Raw genomic sequence first — 17,657 nt, forward strand, 5'->3', positions numbered from 1 at the left:
CCCCGAATATAAGACGACCCCACTTTTTTAAACATTTCAAGGGAAAAAAATTCACGTCTTATATTTGGACCAATAGGGTAAGATCACATTTTCAAAACTTTGTCATACAACCAGTTTCGTCTTTACACTTGCATTAAATTCAAATGCCGTTTGTTTGTAAATTGAGTGTGTACCTTTAAACCCTCAATTTGTATAGCATATTACTCAATAAGACCATATAAAAACTTATTTTTCTGTGGGGAAAGAAGATTTTAGAGAAATCTGAACAACTGATAAGACACTACTTCTTAATGCATCCTGCTGAAAAGGATCTAAAAAGCAGAAGAACTTCAGTGCAGAAATCAAAGTGCTGCCGTCAGAACTGACAAAACATATAAATACATGCTGATGAAGGTTTTTGTTGAGTAACGTTTATACGGTCTCACCAGTTATGCAGGACTGCTGTATGCAAATGTTTGGTTTACCTTTTTTCCTCCTATTTTCACCGGCATCAATATTGGGACTCATTCATCAAGCAGTATATAAATATTTTCCATGTAAATTGTTTACACTGACGTTGTGTTACATATGATTTTATTTTGAGTGTCAAATTAGTTTGAGAAAATGTGTGTACCTCACGAAGGTTGCTGAGTGTATGTGAGTGTAGCATAAAATTATGCACAACCCAATAACTTGATAAAGGTCAGGCATTCGCCTCAAAAAACAAAAGAGTACAATAAAAACAAAGAGAGAGACAAATTCTCAACTATCAATTTGCACAAACAAAATGTAAAATAGGCAAAGTTGCATTGTGCTTTTGCTCTGCTAAAGGATTTAGCATGTGGTGCACCAAGAAAAGACAGGTTGGATGTATGTGTGGCTATAAATTGTATACACCCCAATGTGCTCAGTGCCATCATTAGGCTTGAGTAGGCCATATCAAATTACCTCACAGTCAAGCTGCAACGGAGCTGAGCTTTTTAAACTTTGCCAACCCAACACCATAGACTACACACATGTACTTATTATGGCTCCATCAACTGACAGCTTTGCTTATCTCAATAGGAATACTATCCCTGTGTCAATGGGCAGCTGAACTGCCTTTTCTGAGTGCAGCTATTTTTGGGAAACTGCTTTGGGCTATACTATTATTTCTGTCCATATGTTTTTTGTCTGACACAATAATACCACTGCAAAAAAATCTGAATCAAATGCATTGAGATCATGTAGGCCAAATAGATCAATATAACATCAGTTTCTAATTCTGATAAAGGAATATTTTTCTATCTTTTAAGAATCAGAATCATGTTTATTGGCCATGTAGGTTTGCACATACATGAAATTTTACTCCAGTTTCCTCAGATATATACACAAGGGTTGACTTATACAGGTGAAATAAGAGGTGATAAAGTGCAATGGTGCAGAGAATATACGCTCAGAGACGCTGAAATAGATGTTAGCAGGTTACTTTCATACATGCCTGAGGTAGATGGACATGACAGAGCATACCAGTATACGTACAACGTAGAGTGCAGTATATACAAAATGGTTGGATTTATTTAACAGTGTTAAGCGTTCATTTGCATGACAGCCCGCAGAAAGAAACTGTTTTTATGTCTGGTTGTTTTGGTGTGCAGTGCTCTGTAGTGCCTACCAGAGGGGAGGAGTTGGAACAGGCTGTGACCAGGGTGTGATGGGTCTGTAGTGATGTTGCCTGCCTGTTTCCTGAATCTGGAGGTGTATAAGTCCTGAATGGAGGGCAGGTTGGCACCAATGATTTTCTATGCAGACCTAACTGTCCATTGTAGTCTGTCCCTGTCCTGTTTGGTGGCCGAACCAAACCAGACAGTGATGGATGTCCAGAGGACAGACTGGATTATTGCAGTGTAGAACTGAATCAGCAGTTTCTGAGGTAGGTTGAACTTCCTGAGCTGGTGGAGAAAGTACGTCCTCTGCTGGGCCGTTTTGACGATTGTGTCTATGTTGGATGTCCACTTTATATGTCCTGGGAGATTGTGGAGCCCAGAAACCTGGAGGTATTTTGGATGCTTTTTTGCTCATACTGTACATAATAATGTGAATGGAAATGAAATCTTCCTGTCGTATGTCTTTTTATCCAATAGTGTGAGGTTTACCATTTCCAACTAATGCTATTAATCCTTCTTTTTCTCACTGTCTATCTCTGCCTTTCACTCTCTCTCCACCTCCTCTGAAGAATGAAGTGGAACTAGGTGAGCTGCTTCTGTCTCTCACCTACCTGCCCAGTGCAGGGAGGCTCAATGTGGACATCATAAGAGCCAAGCAGTTGCTTCAGACTGACATGTGCCAGGGCTCAGGTACACCCAGTACACAACACAGAACCACATCTGAGCACACTTTAAAGACATCTTGAAATGAAAATTGACTTTGATTTTCACCATGTTAGCTCATTTCCCCGGTCACATTAGGCATCTTTTCAACAACTTTCGTTAAAAAAAAAAAAAATTTAAAAATCAACATCTAATCACCTTCACTTCACCAAGCTCAGCCAAGTTTGTGTAATTGCGTCACCAAATCCACTTGGTGAGGTACTCCAAAGGCAGTAAATGGCAGAGTAGCTTTGTGGACCCATAAAATGTTTGAAATTACGTAATCATATGACATCTATTAAATGATTCCGTTAGCTCAGAAACAAAATATTAACTTCACTCAGGAACCTTATGTTTCGCCAACATTTGTAGGTTAAGTAAATTGGGATTTACAGTGGTGATTGTAAAGTAAGTGATCCCACTGCACACAGAGAATACACAACCACAGGCCCACATGAGTAAAACATTTACCTACACATTCTTACTTTTTCTTCACAACTGGAAAAAGGTGGCTTGTTCTTCTTGGTTGCAAATGAGCGGCTGTCCAAACCATTCAAGTTGTGGTATGTGAAGTCTGATGGGGATAGATTTGTTAGAAATACTGTCAGAAAGGTGCAGCAGCTAACATAATAATAACAGTAATAATAATCATTACATTTTATGTAGTGCTTTTATAGGGTGTGCTCCAATTATCAGGGCATGACACTGCTCAGCCTCCTTGGGGAAGTCTACTCGAGGGTGCTGGAAAGGAGGCTCCGATCGATTGTCGAACCTCGGATCCAGGAGGAACAATGCAAGATTCCGTCCTGGCTGTGGAACAACGGACCAACTCTTTACCCTTGCAGAAGTGCTGAGGGGGACATGGGCATTTGACCAGCCATTCTACATGTGTTTTGTGGACTTGGAGAAGGCTTACCACCGTATAACCCGGCGCACTCTCTGGGGGTACTTTAGGAGTATAGGGTACTGGGACAGTTGCTACAAGCCATCCAGTCCTTGTATAACCAAAGTGAGAGCTGTGTCCGTATTCTCAGCATAAAGTTAAATACGTTTTCGGTGGAAGTCGGACTCTGCCAAGGTTGTCCCTTGTCTCCGATTCTGTTTGTGATATTCATAGACAGGATCTCAAGGAGCAGCCAAGGTGAGAAATGTGTCTGTTTTGGAAACCTCAGAATTGCATCTCTGCTCTTCGCAGATGATGTGGTTTTGTTGGCTTCATCAGAATGTGACCTCCAGCGTGTACTGGGGCAGTTTGCAGCTGAGTGTGAAATAGCTGGGATGAGAGTCAGCACCTCCAAGTCTGAGGACATGGTTCTGTACCGGAAAATGGTGGATTGTTCCCTCCAGATTGGGAATGAATTGTTGCCTCAAGTGAAGGAGTTCAAGTATCTTGGGGTCTTGTTCACAAGTGAGGGTAGGATGGAGTGGGAGATTGACAGGCAGATTGGTGCAGCATCAGCAGTAATGCGGACATTGTACCGGACCGTTGTGGTAAAGCTGCGCCGGAAAGCACAGCTCTCAATTTACCAGTCAAGCTTCGTTCTAACCCTCACCTATGGTCATGAGCTTTGGGTAGTGACCGAAAGGGTGAAATCACGGATACAAGCAGCTGAACCTGAGTGTCCTCCGTAGGGTGTCTGGGCTCAGCCTTAGAGATAAGGTGAGGAGCTCGGAATCCGGAGAGAGCTCGGAGTAGAGCCACTGCTCCTTCGCATTGAAAGGAGCCAGTTGAGATGGTTCGGGTATCTGATTAGGATGCCCCCTGGGCGCCTTCCTTTGGCGGTTTTCCAGGCACGTCCAACTGGGAGGAGACCCCGGGGTAGACCCAGAACTCGCTGGAGGGACTACATGTCCAATCTGGCCTGAGAATGCCTTTGGATCCCCCGGGAGGAGCTAGAGGGCGTTGCTGGGGAGAGAGACATCTGGAGTGCTCTACTTATTATGCTTCCACCCCGACCCGACCCCGGAGAAGTGGCTAATGATGAGATGAGATGAGATGAGATAGCGCTTTTCTAGACACCCAAAGTGTTTCACATTGAAAGGGGTGACTCACTTCAACTACCACCAATGTGTAGCACCCAGCTGTGTGATGCACGGAAGCCATTTTGCACCAGAACGCTCACCACACATCAGCTTGAGGTGGAGAGGGAGGAAACATTGAGCCAATTACATGGCAGGGATGATTAGATGGCCAGATGGTAATGCAGTAATGTGTGCATTGTTGCAGACCATGGTGGTCAAGAGAGCTACAACAACAAAGGACATGTTTTTTTTAGACACCTGATAAGGATTTGCGAGAGGAAAAAATTGCATTGGAAGTATACTTAGCACAGCTGGCTGGGAGGATAAACTGAATTGATTTCTATTTGCCATTTGGCCTTGTAATGCAGTGGGATTTGGAGAAGATGGAGGACTTTGCATGGGAAAGGAGCTGCTTTGCTACCCCTATTTTAATCATGAATGTGGCATAAAAATGATGGAATGATGGTGATGATTTACACTACCGTTCAAAAGTTTGGGATCACCCAAACAATTTTGTGTTTTCCATGAAAAGTCACACTTATTCACCACCATATGTTGTGAAATGAATAGAAAATAGAGTCAAGACATTGACAAGGTTAGAAATAATGATTTGTATTTGAAATAAGATTTTTTTTACATCAAACTTTGCTTTCGTCAAAGAATCCTCCATTTGCAGCAATTACAGCATTGCAGACCTTTGGCATTCTAGCTGTTAATTTGTTGAGGTAATCTGGAGAAATTGCACCCCACGCTTCCAGAAGCAGCTCCCACAAGTTGGATTGGTTGGATGGGCACTTCTTTGAGCAGATTGAGTTTCTGGAGCATCACATTTGTGGGGTCAATTAAACGCTCAAAATGGCCAGAAAAAGAGAACTTTCATCTGAAACTCGACAGTCTATTCTTGTTCTTAGAAATGAAGGCTATTCCATGCGAGAAATTGCTAAGAAATTGAAGATTTCCTACACCGGTGTGTACTACTCCCTTCAGAGGACAGCACAAACAGGCTCTAACAGGTACTATTTAATGAAGATGCCAGTTGGGGACCTGTGAGGCGTCTGTTTCTCAAACTAGAGACTCTAATGTACTTATCTTCTTGCTCAGTTGTGCAACGCGGCCTCCCACTTCTTTTTCTACTCTGGTTAGAGCCTGTTTGTGCTGTCCTCTGAAGGGAGTAGTACACACCGGTATAGGAAATCTTCAATTTCTTAGCAATTTCTCGCATGGAATAGCCTTCATTTCTAAGAACAAGAATAGACTGTCGGGTTTCAGATGAAAGTTCTCTTTTTCTGGCCATTTTGAGCGTTTAATTGACCCCACAAATGTGATGCTCCAGAAACTCAATCTGCTCAAAGAAGTGCCCATCCAACCAATCCAACTTGTGGGAGCTGCTTCTGGAAGCGTGGGGTGCAATTTCTCCAGATTACCTCAACAAATTAACAGCTAGAATGCCAAAGGTCTGCAATGATGTAATTGCTGCAAATGGAGGATTCTTTGACGAAAGCAAAGTTTGATGTAAAAATCTTATTTCAAATACAAATCATTATTTCTAACCTTGTCAATGTCTTGACTCTATTTTCTATTCATTTCACAACATATGGTGGTGAATAAGTGTGACTTTTCATGGAAAACACAAAATTGTTTGGGTGATCCCAAACTTTTGAACGGTAGTGTATTTCAAAAATGTAAATAAGCAGGATATAACATACAGATAAGCCACTGCCAATAATCTGAAGTGATCAACAATTCCACACATCAAATGCAGCGAACAAATCTCCGTGTGCATCAGATTATTTGTTACATGTTGGAAAAGGAGTAGGAGGAAGTATACACTTATTTTTTCCTACCCCTTCTCACCTACTCTTAAGTTAATTCAGCTACTATACATTTCAAACTCAATTCCCACTGTACTATATAGTTCAAATTCAATGCAAGTTGTGCTGCACAATACAAACTCAGCTACTGTGAACAATAAGAGAAAAGGGGGAAAAAACATCAAAAACACATGAGAGAAAGAAGAAAAAGAAAAACACATCCTAATGTCATGTACCAAGAATAAACAGATCTCAGTGCTATGCACAACCCAGATATCCACTTGGTCATAGAAAAAAAATGTAATAGGAAATTTTTAGAGATAAGTAAAACTTACAGTTAACACATGATGAACAGTTTGAGTCTTGTTGTATGATTTAATATAGGCCATTCATGCAAATGAGACCATGATCTCATTTCATTGCAATGCAGCACTAAACTGCCAATACACAGTGGTGATGGCAGGCAGTCACAGTGAGCAGCGCTATGGTGTATAGTAGGACTCTTATTCACCAAACAGCAAAAATCTTGTTGCTGCTGAAGTCTAGGCTTTTCTCTTTGCTCCAGTAATGGGGATCAACCATTGAACAAAAAAAAGATAATTGAAATAGAAAAGGGATCAGGTTTGAAAATAAGAATCCCAACATCTCAAACCTCAAAGAAAGAAGAAATGATAGAGCTAATTGACCCTACCTTTTCTATTATCATGCCAAATATCCATATTGTCTTTCAGCAGTGAATTTAACAATAACACTCCAAGTTCATTTCAAAGCTTCAACAAGAGCAGGGATATTTTTGTTGATAATTTTGTTCATATAACAACAAAATGAATAACAACAATAGGCACAAATGGAACAAATTAATCTGACCAAAGAAACTGACTTAAATTTGATAAGCCATGTGAAAAGAAATAATATAGTGCGATGCTAATCATGATGCAGTAGTAGCTACAATACTGCATACAATTCTGGAGGCAAAGATAAGGGTCAAGTCTTTCAGTTTGAAATAGCGAACTTTCAAGTTTGTGTAGAATGCAATCGCTGGGGGGAAAAAACACTGTTGGAGCTTCAGCTTACTTCCTCCATGCACCACTCAGGGGTGCCAAGATTAGCGTTTTGACCCTGTGACCTTTTCTTTACTGAATAATTTATTTGGTGGAGCAAAAACAAACATAGACTGAGGGGGCTTGTGTGGCCAAGGTACCTGTGTCTCCTGAGAAAATTTTTCGATTTTCAATTCGTCAGACAGAAATTGAAGCACAAATATTTCTAGCATACCTCATTAGTTGAAACACCATACATTTTGTGCTGTCTCTTTCTACTGGAAAAAAATTTAAGTATAAAAGGAAAAATTCAGTTTTTCTATTTTTCTCTTTTTAAACTCACCCACCCCCTTCTTCAGTTTCTTTCAAATTATCTTTTTTTCTGATACTCATGATGTCATCAGAGACATTTACATAAATTCCATTCAAAAGGGCTTCATTTACATAAAGCCAGTCAGATCAGATCATCAGAATATGAAACCCCACCCACCCTTATGGCCAACCCTTGTTTTTACTTGTCACTCAAAGTTCAGCTCATGAATATTAATAAGGACCAGACTACTTATTATACCATGTTTCAGTTTTTAGACATGAAGAGTTAAATCTTATTATTGATTTTGGTCTGACTTATCAGTATCACCACTCCTTTCTAATTGTACCCTACAGATCCATTTGTCAAGGTCCAGTTGGTGACGGGGCTGAAATTGGTGAAAACCAAGAAGACCTCCTGCATGCGGGGCACCATTGACCCCTTCTACAATGAGTCCTTCAGTTTCCGCGTGCCCCATGACGACTTGAGCGAAGTCAGCCTTGTCTTCACCGGTGAGAAGGACACACAGAATGATGCTGGGTGCTGATGAAAGATTATTACTGTAGACATATCTGAAAATCTGGATTTAACAACAGAAACTTCTTCTATGTTATTAGATTTGTGTGGTTTGAGAATTATTAAGTCAAAAGTAGTAATAAACAGTGAACAAGGTTGTTTATGCCATAGTTAGAATTCAGACAAAAATTCACCTTCCTTTGGTAGCCACGCCATGACTGAATGCCCTCCACATTACACTCTTTGTCTAAACTCTCCAAATTCCCGACATCAGTTTAACCCCATGATGTTCAGACATGAGTTTGTTTGTGGATTTAGCAGTATTGGACTGTTTTGACACAGCTGTCTGAAGCCACTGGGAAGCTGGAAGCTGTGCTGCACATGGTGAAAGATGAATGACGTGGCCAAGCTTTTAGTTTATATCTTATGCCGGCTATAGTCGGATCTGATGAGAATGAATAATGATTTTAAAGATAATGATGACACCCTTGGCTCTAGTTCCCCCAGATACCTCGTGCCCATGCGTCAAGGCCCTGATGGTAGGGGTCCAGTCTTATTTAGTCCTAATCAAAGACTTGGACATGGCCAGAAGGGTCCTGCCTGAGAACCTGGAGCTACCCTGAGACATTACTCTGGCACTTAAAAGAAATCTCTAACAGCTAGCTTCATATTACTCTATATTTCTTTGTACTGTTTCTACTACTTAACATAATAGTGTTTCTGATTTTCTTTCCTTTACCTACAACAAAAAATATGACATTGAACATTTTATGTCACTGAGTTATCCTCAAGAGAGTTATCCTCAGACGTAGATGTATGTTGGGGCCATCCAGGTAGCGTAGCTGTCTATTCCATCCTACCAACACGGGAATCGTTGGTTCGAATCCCCGTGTTAACTCCGGCTTGGTCGGACGTCCCTACAGACACAATTAGCTATGTCTGCGGGTGGAAAGCCAGATGTGGGTATGGGTCCTGGTTGCTACACTAACGCCTCCTCTGGTCAGTCGAGGCACCTGTTCAGGGGGGAGGGGGAACTGGGGTGGAATAGCATGATCTTCCCACTTGCTATGTCCCCCTGGCAAAACTCCTCACTGTCAGGTGAAAAAAAGCAGCTGACAGCTCCACATGTATCGGAGGAGGCATGTGATAGTCTGCAGCCTTGTCTGGATTGGCAGAGAGGGTGGAGCAGCGACCGAGATGGCTCGGAAGAGTGGGGTAAATGGCCAGTTACAATTGGGGAGAACAAAGGGGGGAATATTTATCTCTAATTCACTGATGTAGGTATGTAAAGGTAAAACAGGATAGGGCCTAAAGCTGAATCCTGTAGAACTCCATGATGTGGGAGAGGAAATTAGTTTTCTGTTAAGACGGGAAAACGTTATTGGTAAGAGATGGGACCTGAATTAGTTTAGTATTGTGTCCTTAAAGCCAACTCAAAATTCGAGGCAGTCATTTAAAATTGCCTGGTCCTTGGTGTCAAAGACAGCAGTCAGACCTAAAAGGAACATAATGGTGCTTTTACCCTGATGTGATGTTACCAGGTTACTTTATTAAGGGCAATTTCTATGTTACGCATCATTTTGATATTAGATTGAAACTGTTAAAATGTTGTTTTACCTCATAAAAAAGATGACTTAACCTGAAAAAGTTTTTTTAAACTAAAGATAAAATTAGTAAAGGTAAATAATTTCGAGATATGTCTTGTAGGTCCCAGGAATTAGGTTACCCATGCATCTTCAAGAAGCACAAAAATGGCAAGTTTAGAAACAAAAGAAAAAGTACCTGTTGCCAGAAAACTGGACCACCGATTGCAGAAGATGAGAAAGAAATAGAACGAAAACAACAAAAACTACAAAACCTTTCATTTGATTCATTATGTCCTCAGAGGGAGTGAGTTAAAGCAGAGGTTTCAGTACCATAACAGATGAAGATGGCCTGATGGTACTTGTATTGTGATGCTCATGTATTGTGAGCACATTTATCAGTCAATCGGTCTGTAAGTGGAAGAAATATGTCCAGGCAAATAAACTGTAAATAAATCATGACATAAAATAATACTGAAGTATTTCAACTAAGGGCAACGTACTACAATTCTTTTGAGGTTAAGATAGCGAGATTAAAGCTTGAGTCCAGTAGTGCCTCATGGTTCATCTGTCTCCTTTCTCCTCCTGCTTTGGCTCCATCATTCCTTCATTTCCACTTTCCATCAGTCTGATGACTAATCCACAGTGAGAAGACCACTTACATTTTGTTTGCCATTTCGTATTTTCAAAGAATCATAGAAATTCATTCAGTATTCAGCATCGGTGTTGGAATTTTTCAGGGGGGGGGGTACCCTTTTTTAAAGAGCTTGATCAGAAATTCATGCACTCACAATATAACAAGCTAACATACACACACACTCACTCATGTTTAGCCCACCCTTTCTTCTTTTTCTCTTTTTTCCCCCAAGCGGCAGGACTGACTGTCAGATTAATTGTGGTGTTGGACGTTAATAAGGATCAGACAGCTCTGTGGCTCTATTTCCATAACAGTTTAAGCTATCCCCAGGAGAGAAATAAAAGGAGACAAAACATAAAAGATCATTTAATGGAATCTTGACCAGAGTAGGTTTCTGAAGGAGAGAGGGAAAGAGTCGGGAGCCTGATATTAACCCTAAATAGGGGCTACTTTTTTTTTCCTGAATTTTGCAGAAAATACAGAGCCTGTATATTTTGCAAAACATTTCTGATTTTAGTCATGAAAGGAGCAGAAATGAGTTTGAAAAGTAAAGCCTTCTTGATTTTAGAAAAAGTCAAGACAAATGCCTCTTTTATGTAGTGCATCATTATTTCAGCCAGGTGGGAGCCTGGAGGGGATTATGCATTTGGTCGGATGTGTCTGTGTATCTGTCCGCAGCTAATCATGCATACTACTGGACCTATCAGCCTAAAATGTATTGTACACAGTTATGACTGTATGATCACGAACCACTCGTGTTGCGGTGATTCAAAACCTTTGTTCTTGCTACCGTTACTCCCTCCCTTTATTCACTTTCTAGCGCGCTTGACCAATGCTGCTTTCTGTTGCTGCCTGATCGGAGTCAACCGTAGATGTAAGCTGCACATGCGCACAATTGACTTAGATCGGGCAGCGACAGTGTCAAAACATTATGTATTCGGATATGAGTCATGAAAGTGAATGAGAAATCGATTATATTTTGCAAGCCAGCAAATCATTCACTGCTTATCTCAGCACAGGAGAACTGGAGAAACACTGGATGAACCAAAAATAATGATCTCTGTCTTTATTTTCGTGATATAATAAAGCTTGGTAAACCGTTTACGATCGCACATGTGCAACTCACATCTAAGATTGACTCAGATGGGCCAGCGACTAATCAAAAGTTATAAAATGTTTGATAATCCAAAAAAAATTAAAGTTTTAAAGAAACAACTTCCTGTAGGTTACAGTCAAAACAGGAAGTGTTGCATATTCTCATCCTGCCCATTTGAGTCAATTGTAGAGGTGAGTCACGTATGCGTGAGCGTAAACAGTTTACCCAGCTTTATTATATTATTAAAATAAAGACAAGGGTTAGGGTTAGGCCACAATGGTTGCATAGCGAACCTTTTCTTTTTGGAAAGTGCAAATTCATATTAGATTTGGTTGCATTCGTAAGAAGGTCCACCCAAGGAGGCTGCACATTCACAGACTGACAGGCAAAACGTTTTTATTAGGTAGATTTTTGTTATTCAAAATTTATTTCAGATTTTTCCCTTTTTCTTCCAGTTTAGTGACCAATCGATTCCTATTTTAGTTCAAACACCCACCCTCATACTGCATGCGTTCGCCAACTGCATCTCTCCGGCTGGCAGTCTCAAAGGAGACACCTCGCCACTTCCGTGACAAGGCGAAAACCACTTCTTTTTGCGACACACACAGAGATGCATTCATGTGACGAACACAAGCCGACTCCGCCCCCTCCCGAAGACAGCGCTGCCAATTATTGCTGCTTCATCGAGTCCGGCCATAGTCTGATCTGACAAGACCGGGGCGCGAACCCCAGTCCCCAGTGGGCAACTGTGAGACACAAAGCCGATGCTTAGACCGCTACACCACCGCGGACCCAGGTAGATTATTTTTTTTTGCTTCAGTGCTTTAAACAGCTTTATAACAGCTATATACACTCACCGGCCACTTTATTAGGTACACCTGTCCAACTGCTCGTTAACGCAAATTTCTAATCAGCCAATCACATGGCAGCAACTCGATGCATTTAGGCATGTAGACATGGTCAAGATGATCTGCTGCAGTTCAAACCGAGCATCAGAATGGGGAAGAAAGGTGATTTAAGTGACTTTGAACGTGGCATGGTTGTTGGTGCCAGACGGGCTGGTCTGAGTATTTCAGAAACTGCTGATCTACTGGGATTTTCACGCACAACCATCTCTAGGGTTTACAGAGAATGGTCCGAAAAAGAGAAAATATCCAGTGACCGGCAGTTCTGTGGGCGAAAATGCCTTGTTGATGCCAGAGGTCAGAGGAGAATGGCCAGACTGGTTCGAGCTGACAGAAAGGCAACAGTAACTCAAATAACCACTCATTACAACCGAGGTATGCAGAAGAGCATCTCTGAACGCACAACACGTCGAACCTTGAGGCAGATGGGCTACAGCAGCAGAAGACCACACCGGGTGCCACTCCTGTCAGCTAAGAACAGGAAACTGAGGCTACAATTCGCACAGGCTCACCAAAATTGGACAATAGAAGATTGGAAAAACGTTGCCTGGTCTGATGAGTCTCGATTTCTGCTGCGACATTCGGATGGTGGGGTCAGAATTTGGCGTCAACAACATGAAAGCATGGATCCAGCCTGCCTTGTATCAACGGTTCAGGCTGGTGGTGGTGGTGTAATGGTCTGGGGGATATTTTCTTGGCACACTTTGGGCCCCTTAGTACCAATTGAGCATCGTGTCAATGCCACAGCCTACCTGAGTATTGTTGCTGACCATGTCCATCCCTTTATGACCACAGTGTTCCCATCTTCTGATGGCTACTTCCAGCAGGATAACGCGCCATGTCATCAAGCTCGAATCATCTCAGACTGGTTTCTTGAACATGACAATGAGTTCACTGTACTCAAATGGCCTCCACAGTCACCAGATCTCAATCCAATAGAGCACCTTTGGGATGTGGTGGACCGGGAGATTCGCATCATGGATGTGCAGCCGACAAATCTGCAGCAACTGCGTGATGCTATCATGTCAATATGGACCAAACTCTCTGAGGAATGTTTCCAGTACCTTGTTGAATCTATGCCACGAAGGATTAAGGCAGTTCTGAAGGCAAAAGGGGGTCCAACCCGGTACTAGCAAGGTGTACCTAATAAAGTGGCCAGTGAGTGTGTATATATATATATATATCTTCCGTTCAATTGACTTGGGCACTGCGCAAAAGTCTTATAATAGCAGGGAAAACGCTGGTTTTTCTGTCCCTGAGTACGTGTCTGTCGCATACTACTGGGCCTGTCAACCTAATAATTTTTGTGCACAGTTATGACTATGATCAAGGACCTCTCGTGGTTGCAATGACTCAAAACCTTTGATTATAAGATAATTGAATACTAACTTCTCAACTGATTATTTACCTACATCTGAACACTAGAGAAGAGGAGACATGCAGGCAGTGCCTCAGTATTTTCCTTCTCCCACTAGATGAAAAAGGGGCGATATGCCCAACAGTATCTATTTGCGGACTGCACGAGAGTTGCATAACGTACAAGGTATGCCCCCACAGTACAAGAAAGAACAGGAAAACTCCCCACCCCCATATTCATTTTTTAGCTTGACACTCTTGCAGTAATACACAGTAGTCATATTGTCACTATCATCTCAGCATATGACGGAAAGCAAGGGGCAAAGTCGAGTGTATAAAACTATGTTTGATCGGGATACAAAGATTGACCTAGAAAAGTTTAAATGGGGAGTAATATGCTTTGTTTTTTTGTTTTTTATTTTTATTTTTCCCCCCTTTTTCTCTCCAATTGTACTTTGCCAATTACCCCACTCTTCCCAGCTGTTCCGGTCGCTGCTGCACCCTCTCTGCCGATCTGGGGAGGGCTGCAGACTACCACATGCCTCTTCTGATACATGTGGAGTCGTCAGCCGCTTCTTTTCACCTGACAGTGAGGAGTTTTGCCTGGGGTATGTAGCGTGTGGGAGGATCACGCTTTTCCGCCCAGTTCCCCCTCCTCCCCAAACAGGTGCCCCAACTGGCCAGAGGAGGAGCTAGTGCAGCAACCAGGACACATACCCACATCTGGCTTCCCACCCGCAGATACGGCCATTTGTGTCTGTAGGGAAGCCCGACCAAGCTGGAGGTAACACAGGGATTCAAACCGGCAATCCGTGTGTTAGTAGGCAACGGAATAGACTGCCACGCCACCCGGACACCCCTATATATGCTCTTTTGAGAGAACAAACACCCTAGTGGCTTTTCACATTTTCTCCTCTGTTGTATTGATCTTGCTTGGGTCACTACCAGCCCACAGCTCACCAGATCAGACTGGCTTTTCTGCATCATATCACAGCTTGATCACCCATAGGGATTGGCTTTAGTTCCTAACTACTGCAAAAGTTCACTTCAGTGATATGAGCTTTATCAGTGTTTTTATGAGTGATATGTTTTTGATGGTGTAATGATGTGTTTTACGTACAGTTAAAAAATGTTTGGCAAATACAAAAGATTTCTGTATTCAGCAGCAGCTAAAATTATCTGTATTTCCCTTTCTTTTTCCATCCTAACATTTCACCCACACCTCTTTCCCCTTGACCCCACTCCATCCCACCCACCCCTTCTCTCTTCCTCTGGTAGTGTATGGCCACAACATGAAGAGCAGCAACGACTTTGTGGGTCGCATCGTGATTGGCCAGTTCTCTACAGGTCCGCCAGAGACGTCTCATTGGCGACGCCTTTTGCTGTCCCAGAGGACGCCGGTGGAGCAGTGGCACAGCCTGCGCTCCCGTGCAGAGTGTGACCGCGTCTCACCCGCCTCCTTGGAGGTCACATGACCTGGTGGACACGACGCAGTGGCTCAGGAGCTGGAGGTCAGGAGCTGGAGGTCAGGAGAAAAGGGGAGTTGATGGGAAGTGGAATGGGAGCGCGGGAATGTTTATTTATGCTGAGGAGGCAAGGATGGAGAAAGAGGTTATCATTTCACTGTCTCATTTGATGATCGCTGGCGGCAGTCTCGATGAGATGAGAAAATTCCCTTTAACCCTTTGTCATCCTCCTCAAAAAAAAAAAAAAGATACTGTGTTCTTCAATTCCCCATCCAAGACTCAGTTCTCATCTTTGTGGACGTTGGAGAGAATAAAACGTATCTGATAGAGAAGCAAACCTGATTTTCCTCATTAAAATCACCACTGAGAAAGATTACATCTGAGGCACCCACGAGACACAGTCCCTTTATTTCTTTGTTTTTATCATATTGATATATTTCGATGGATGATGCCGTCACCTCACTTTAACTCTGCTGCTAACCTTAACTGAAGACTGTTGACTTCCACCGAGTGTCTGAAAAGATGCTGGAGAAACAACAGACTTGCCAATTGGCTTGACAGGCGAACAGGCTGGCGTGCCAACAAACTGACAGCTGAATGAACATACACATGAAAATAAACCTTTTTAGTATTTCACAAGGCATTGTAACTCAAATTCAGGTCTGTTTATTTAAATGTTAGGAAGCATTACTAACAAACAAATGTTACACAGCCTCAAAACACATGCACAATTCATGTTTAGTTTGTTCTTTGTATTTTTAGCAGTCAAATACAGTTCTTTTATAACTCTAAAACATGTCTTCGGAGTCACCAGGTGAGCGTTGGCTCATTACACTGGGGTGTGAGAGTGGTTCTGGCAAGGTCGGAGGTTCAGATCTGCAGGTTTTTACTATATTTCATCTGACGCCACAAATACAAGTTATCAGTTTTTCCGTCAGTTGAATTCAAACTCACTGTGACAGTGGAGCACACTGTTTGTTACTGTGTAACTGAACCCACACTCCGAAAGGATATTTTTTTTGTCTTTCATTTTGAATTGTAGGGCACAGAGAGAAAGAGAGAGACCAATAATGCAAACCAAAAAGGAATAATTTGTTTTCCTGTAAGACTCTTGGACATCAAATAATTCAGTATGTTCTCGGGTGCATTTCTTATGGGGATTAGCAAACGTACGTTGGTCTTTTTTCTCCACTTTTTTGTGTTTGCTGTGATTATATTGTGTTGTGATGTGTTGTGTGTTGTATTTCAGTGCGATGCTCCAATCTTCTACTTGTCCATCGGCCACATTCATACTGGCCTTGTTTCATGCCATGTCAATCAAATGTATGGGGCGTGATGATCACCTGAAAACTAACTGAAGCATTGAAACAAACAACCGATTAACTTTACTTACAAATATATCGAACTTCCATCCATTCCACTTGCAGCCCTAAAGTCACATCTTCAGGGGCAGTGAGCCTACACGTTAGCCTACTGTGCACAAATGCAACCTGCTTGTACAAAAGTCACACTGATAGCATTTAGATGATGCAGTTTTAAAACATTACTCACAGAAACACTTACACAGTGGCACTTTTTTTTTTTTTACTTTATATTTGTTAAAAATAAAACCAAAATATAGCCTGTCGCTGAAACTGTGGGCAGCAGCTGCCCACCAGTAGGTGATGTGGGTTCACTGTTTAGGATAAATGGATATACCGTAACTACAACAACTTACTAGTTAAGTTGAATATACCAACTATACCTTTACTTTATATGTGTTGTGTGTTTCTTCTCAAAATGTGACACATGATAAAGTGAATGAATTGTTTGCCGAGTTGGTCTAACACATGCAGTTTGGAGAGCCACCAAGAGAAAATATTAGGTGGCATAAACATGCTATTACAGCGACGATATTTATTTACCTATTTTGACTGAATATTGACAAATATGCTTCAAATTATAGTAGATAAATGTATGTGTTTATGTGAAGATGTATGTGTAAATATGTAATACATTGCATATATTACTTTAATGCAGTTAAAAAGGATGTTTCTCCAGTGGCACACAGCATACAATATATGCCGTATATAACATTGGGTCTCTTAGGTCAAGGTTGTTGAATTTGACAGAAGCGTCATTAGACTCCTAAACATTGCCATTGGTGGGTTTTCCCCAGTATTATGAGACAGAATCACATGTTGACAGCTAGCTTTTCTTGCATTATTTTTCCGGGGTGAGCTTTCTGAAAAGTGCCTGCTGAATACAATCACAGAGCATTTTGCAAATGTTCCTTCTACCTCGCAGTGGGCCCAAAATAGTCAACATAGTTTTACAAGGTATAAGCAAGTAAGTAAGTAAAGTTTTATTATATAGCACTTTTAAAAACACACAGTTACAAAGTGTGTTACACTAAATCCAGAAAAATATGAGTAAATACATCAAATAAATTGAATGAATATAAAACATGGCGTAGGGAGTAACAGGCCAAGCCAGAAACGAACCAAAACAGAAGGCAGGGATGGGGATCTATAAAAAGGCTTTCCTAAAAAGGTGGATTAAAAACAGTCCAAAGATTCCACAAATCTAATGGATTGGGGAAGATTATT

At 41.6% G+C, this 17,657-nt stretch overlaps 1 protein-coding gene across 1 annotated transcript in view; it reads left to right on the plus strand.

Annotated features, from left to right (window-relative positions):
• Positions 1-15,078, plus strand: part of syt17 (synaptotagmin XVII) — a 45,404-nt gene extending 30,326 nt beyond the window's left edge. Inside the window, exons 7-9 of the mRNA XM_056288355.1 lie at positions 2,195-2,315; positions 7,867-8,022; positions 14,882-15,078. Coding sequence (XP_056144330.1) covers positions 2,195-2,315; positions 7,867-8,022; positions 14,882-15,078 — 474 coding nt within the window. The remainder of the gene's footprint in view (positions 1-2,194; positions 2,316-7,866; positions 8,023-14,881) is intronic.
• The last annotated feature ends 2,579 nt before the right edge of the window (positions 15,079-17,657 follow it).

The sequence above is a fragment of the Lampris incognitus genome, chromosome 10 (genome assembly GCF_029633865.1).
Source record: "Lampris incognitus isolate fLamInc1 chromosome 10, fLamInc1.hap2, whole genome shotgun sequence".
Lineage (NCBI taxonomy): Eukaryota > Metazoa > Chordata > Actinopteri > Lampriformes > Lampridae > Lampris > Lampris incognitus.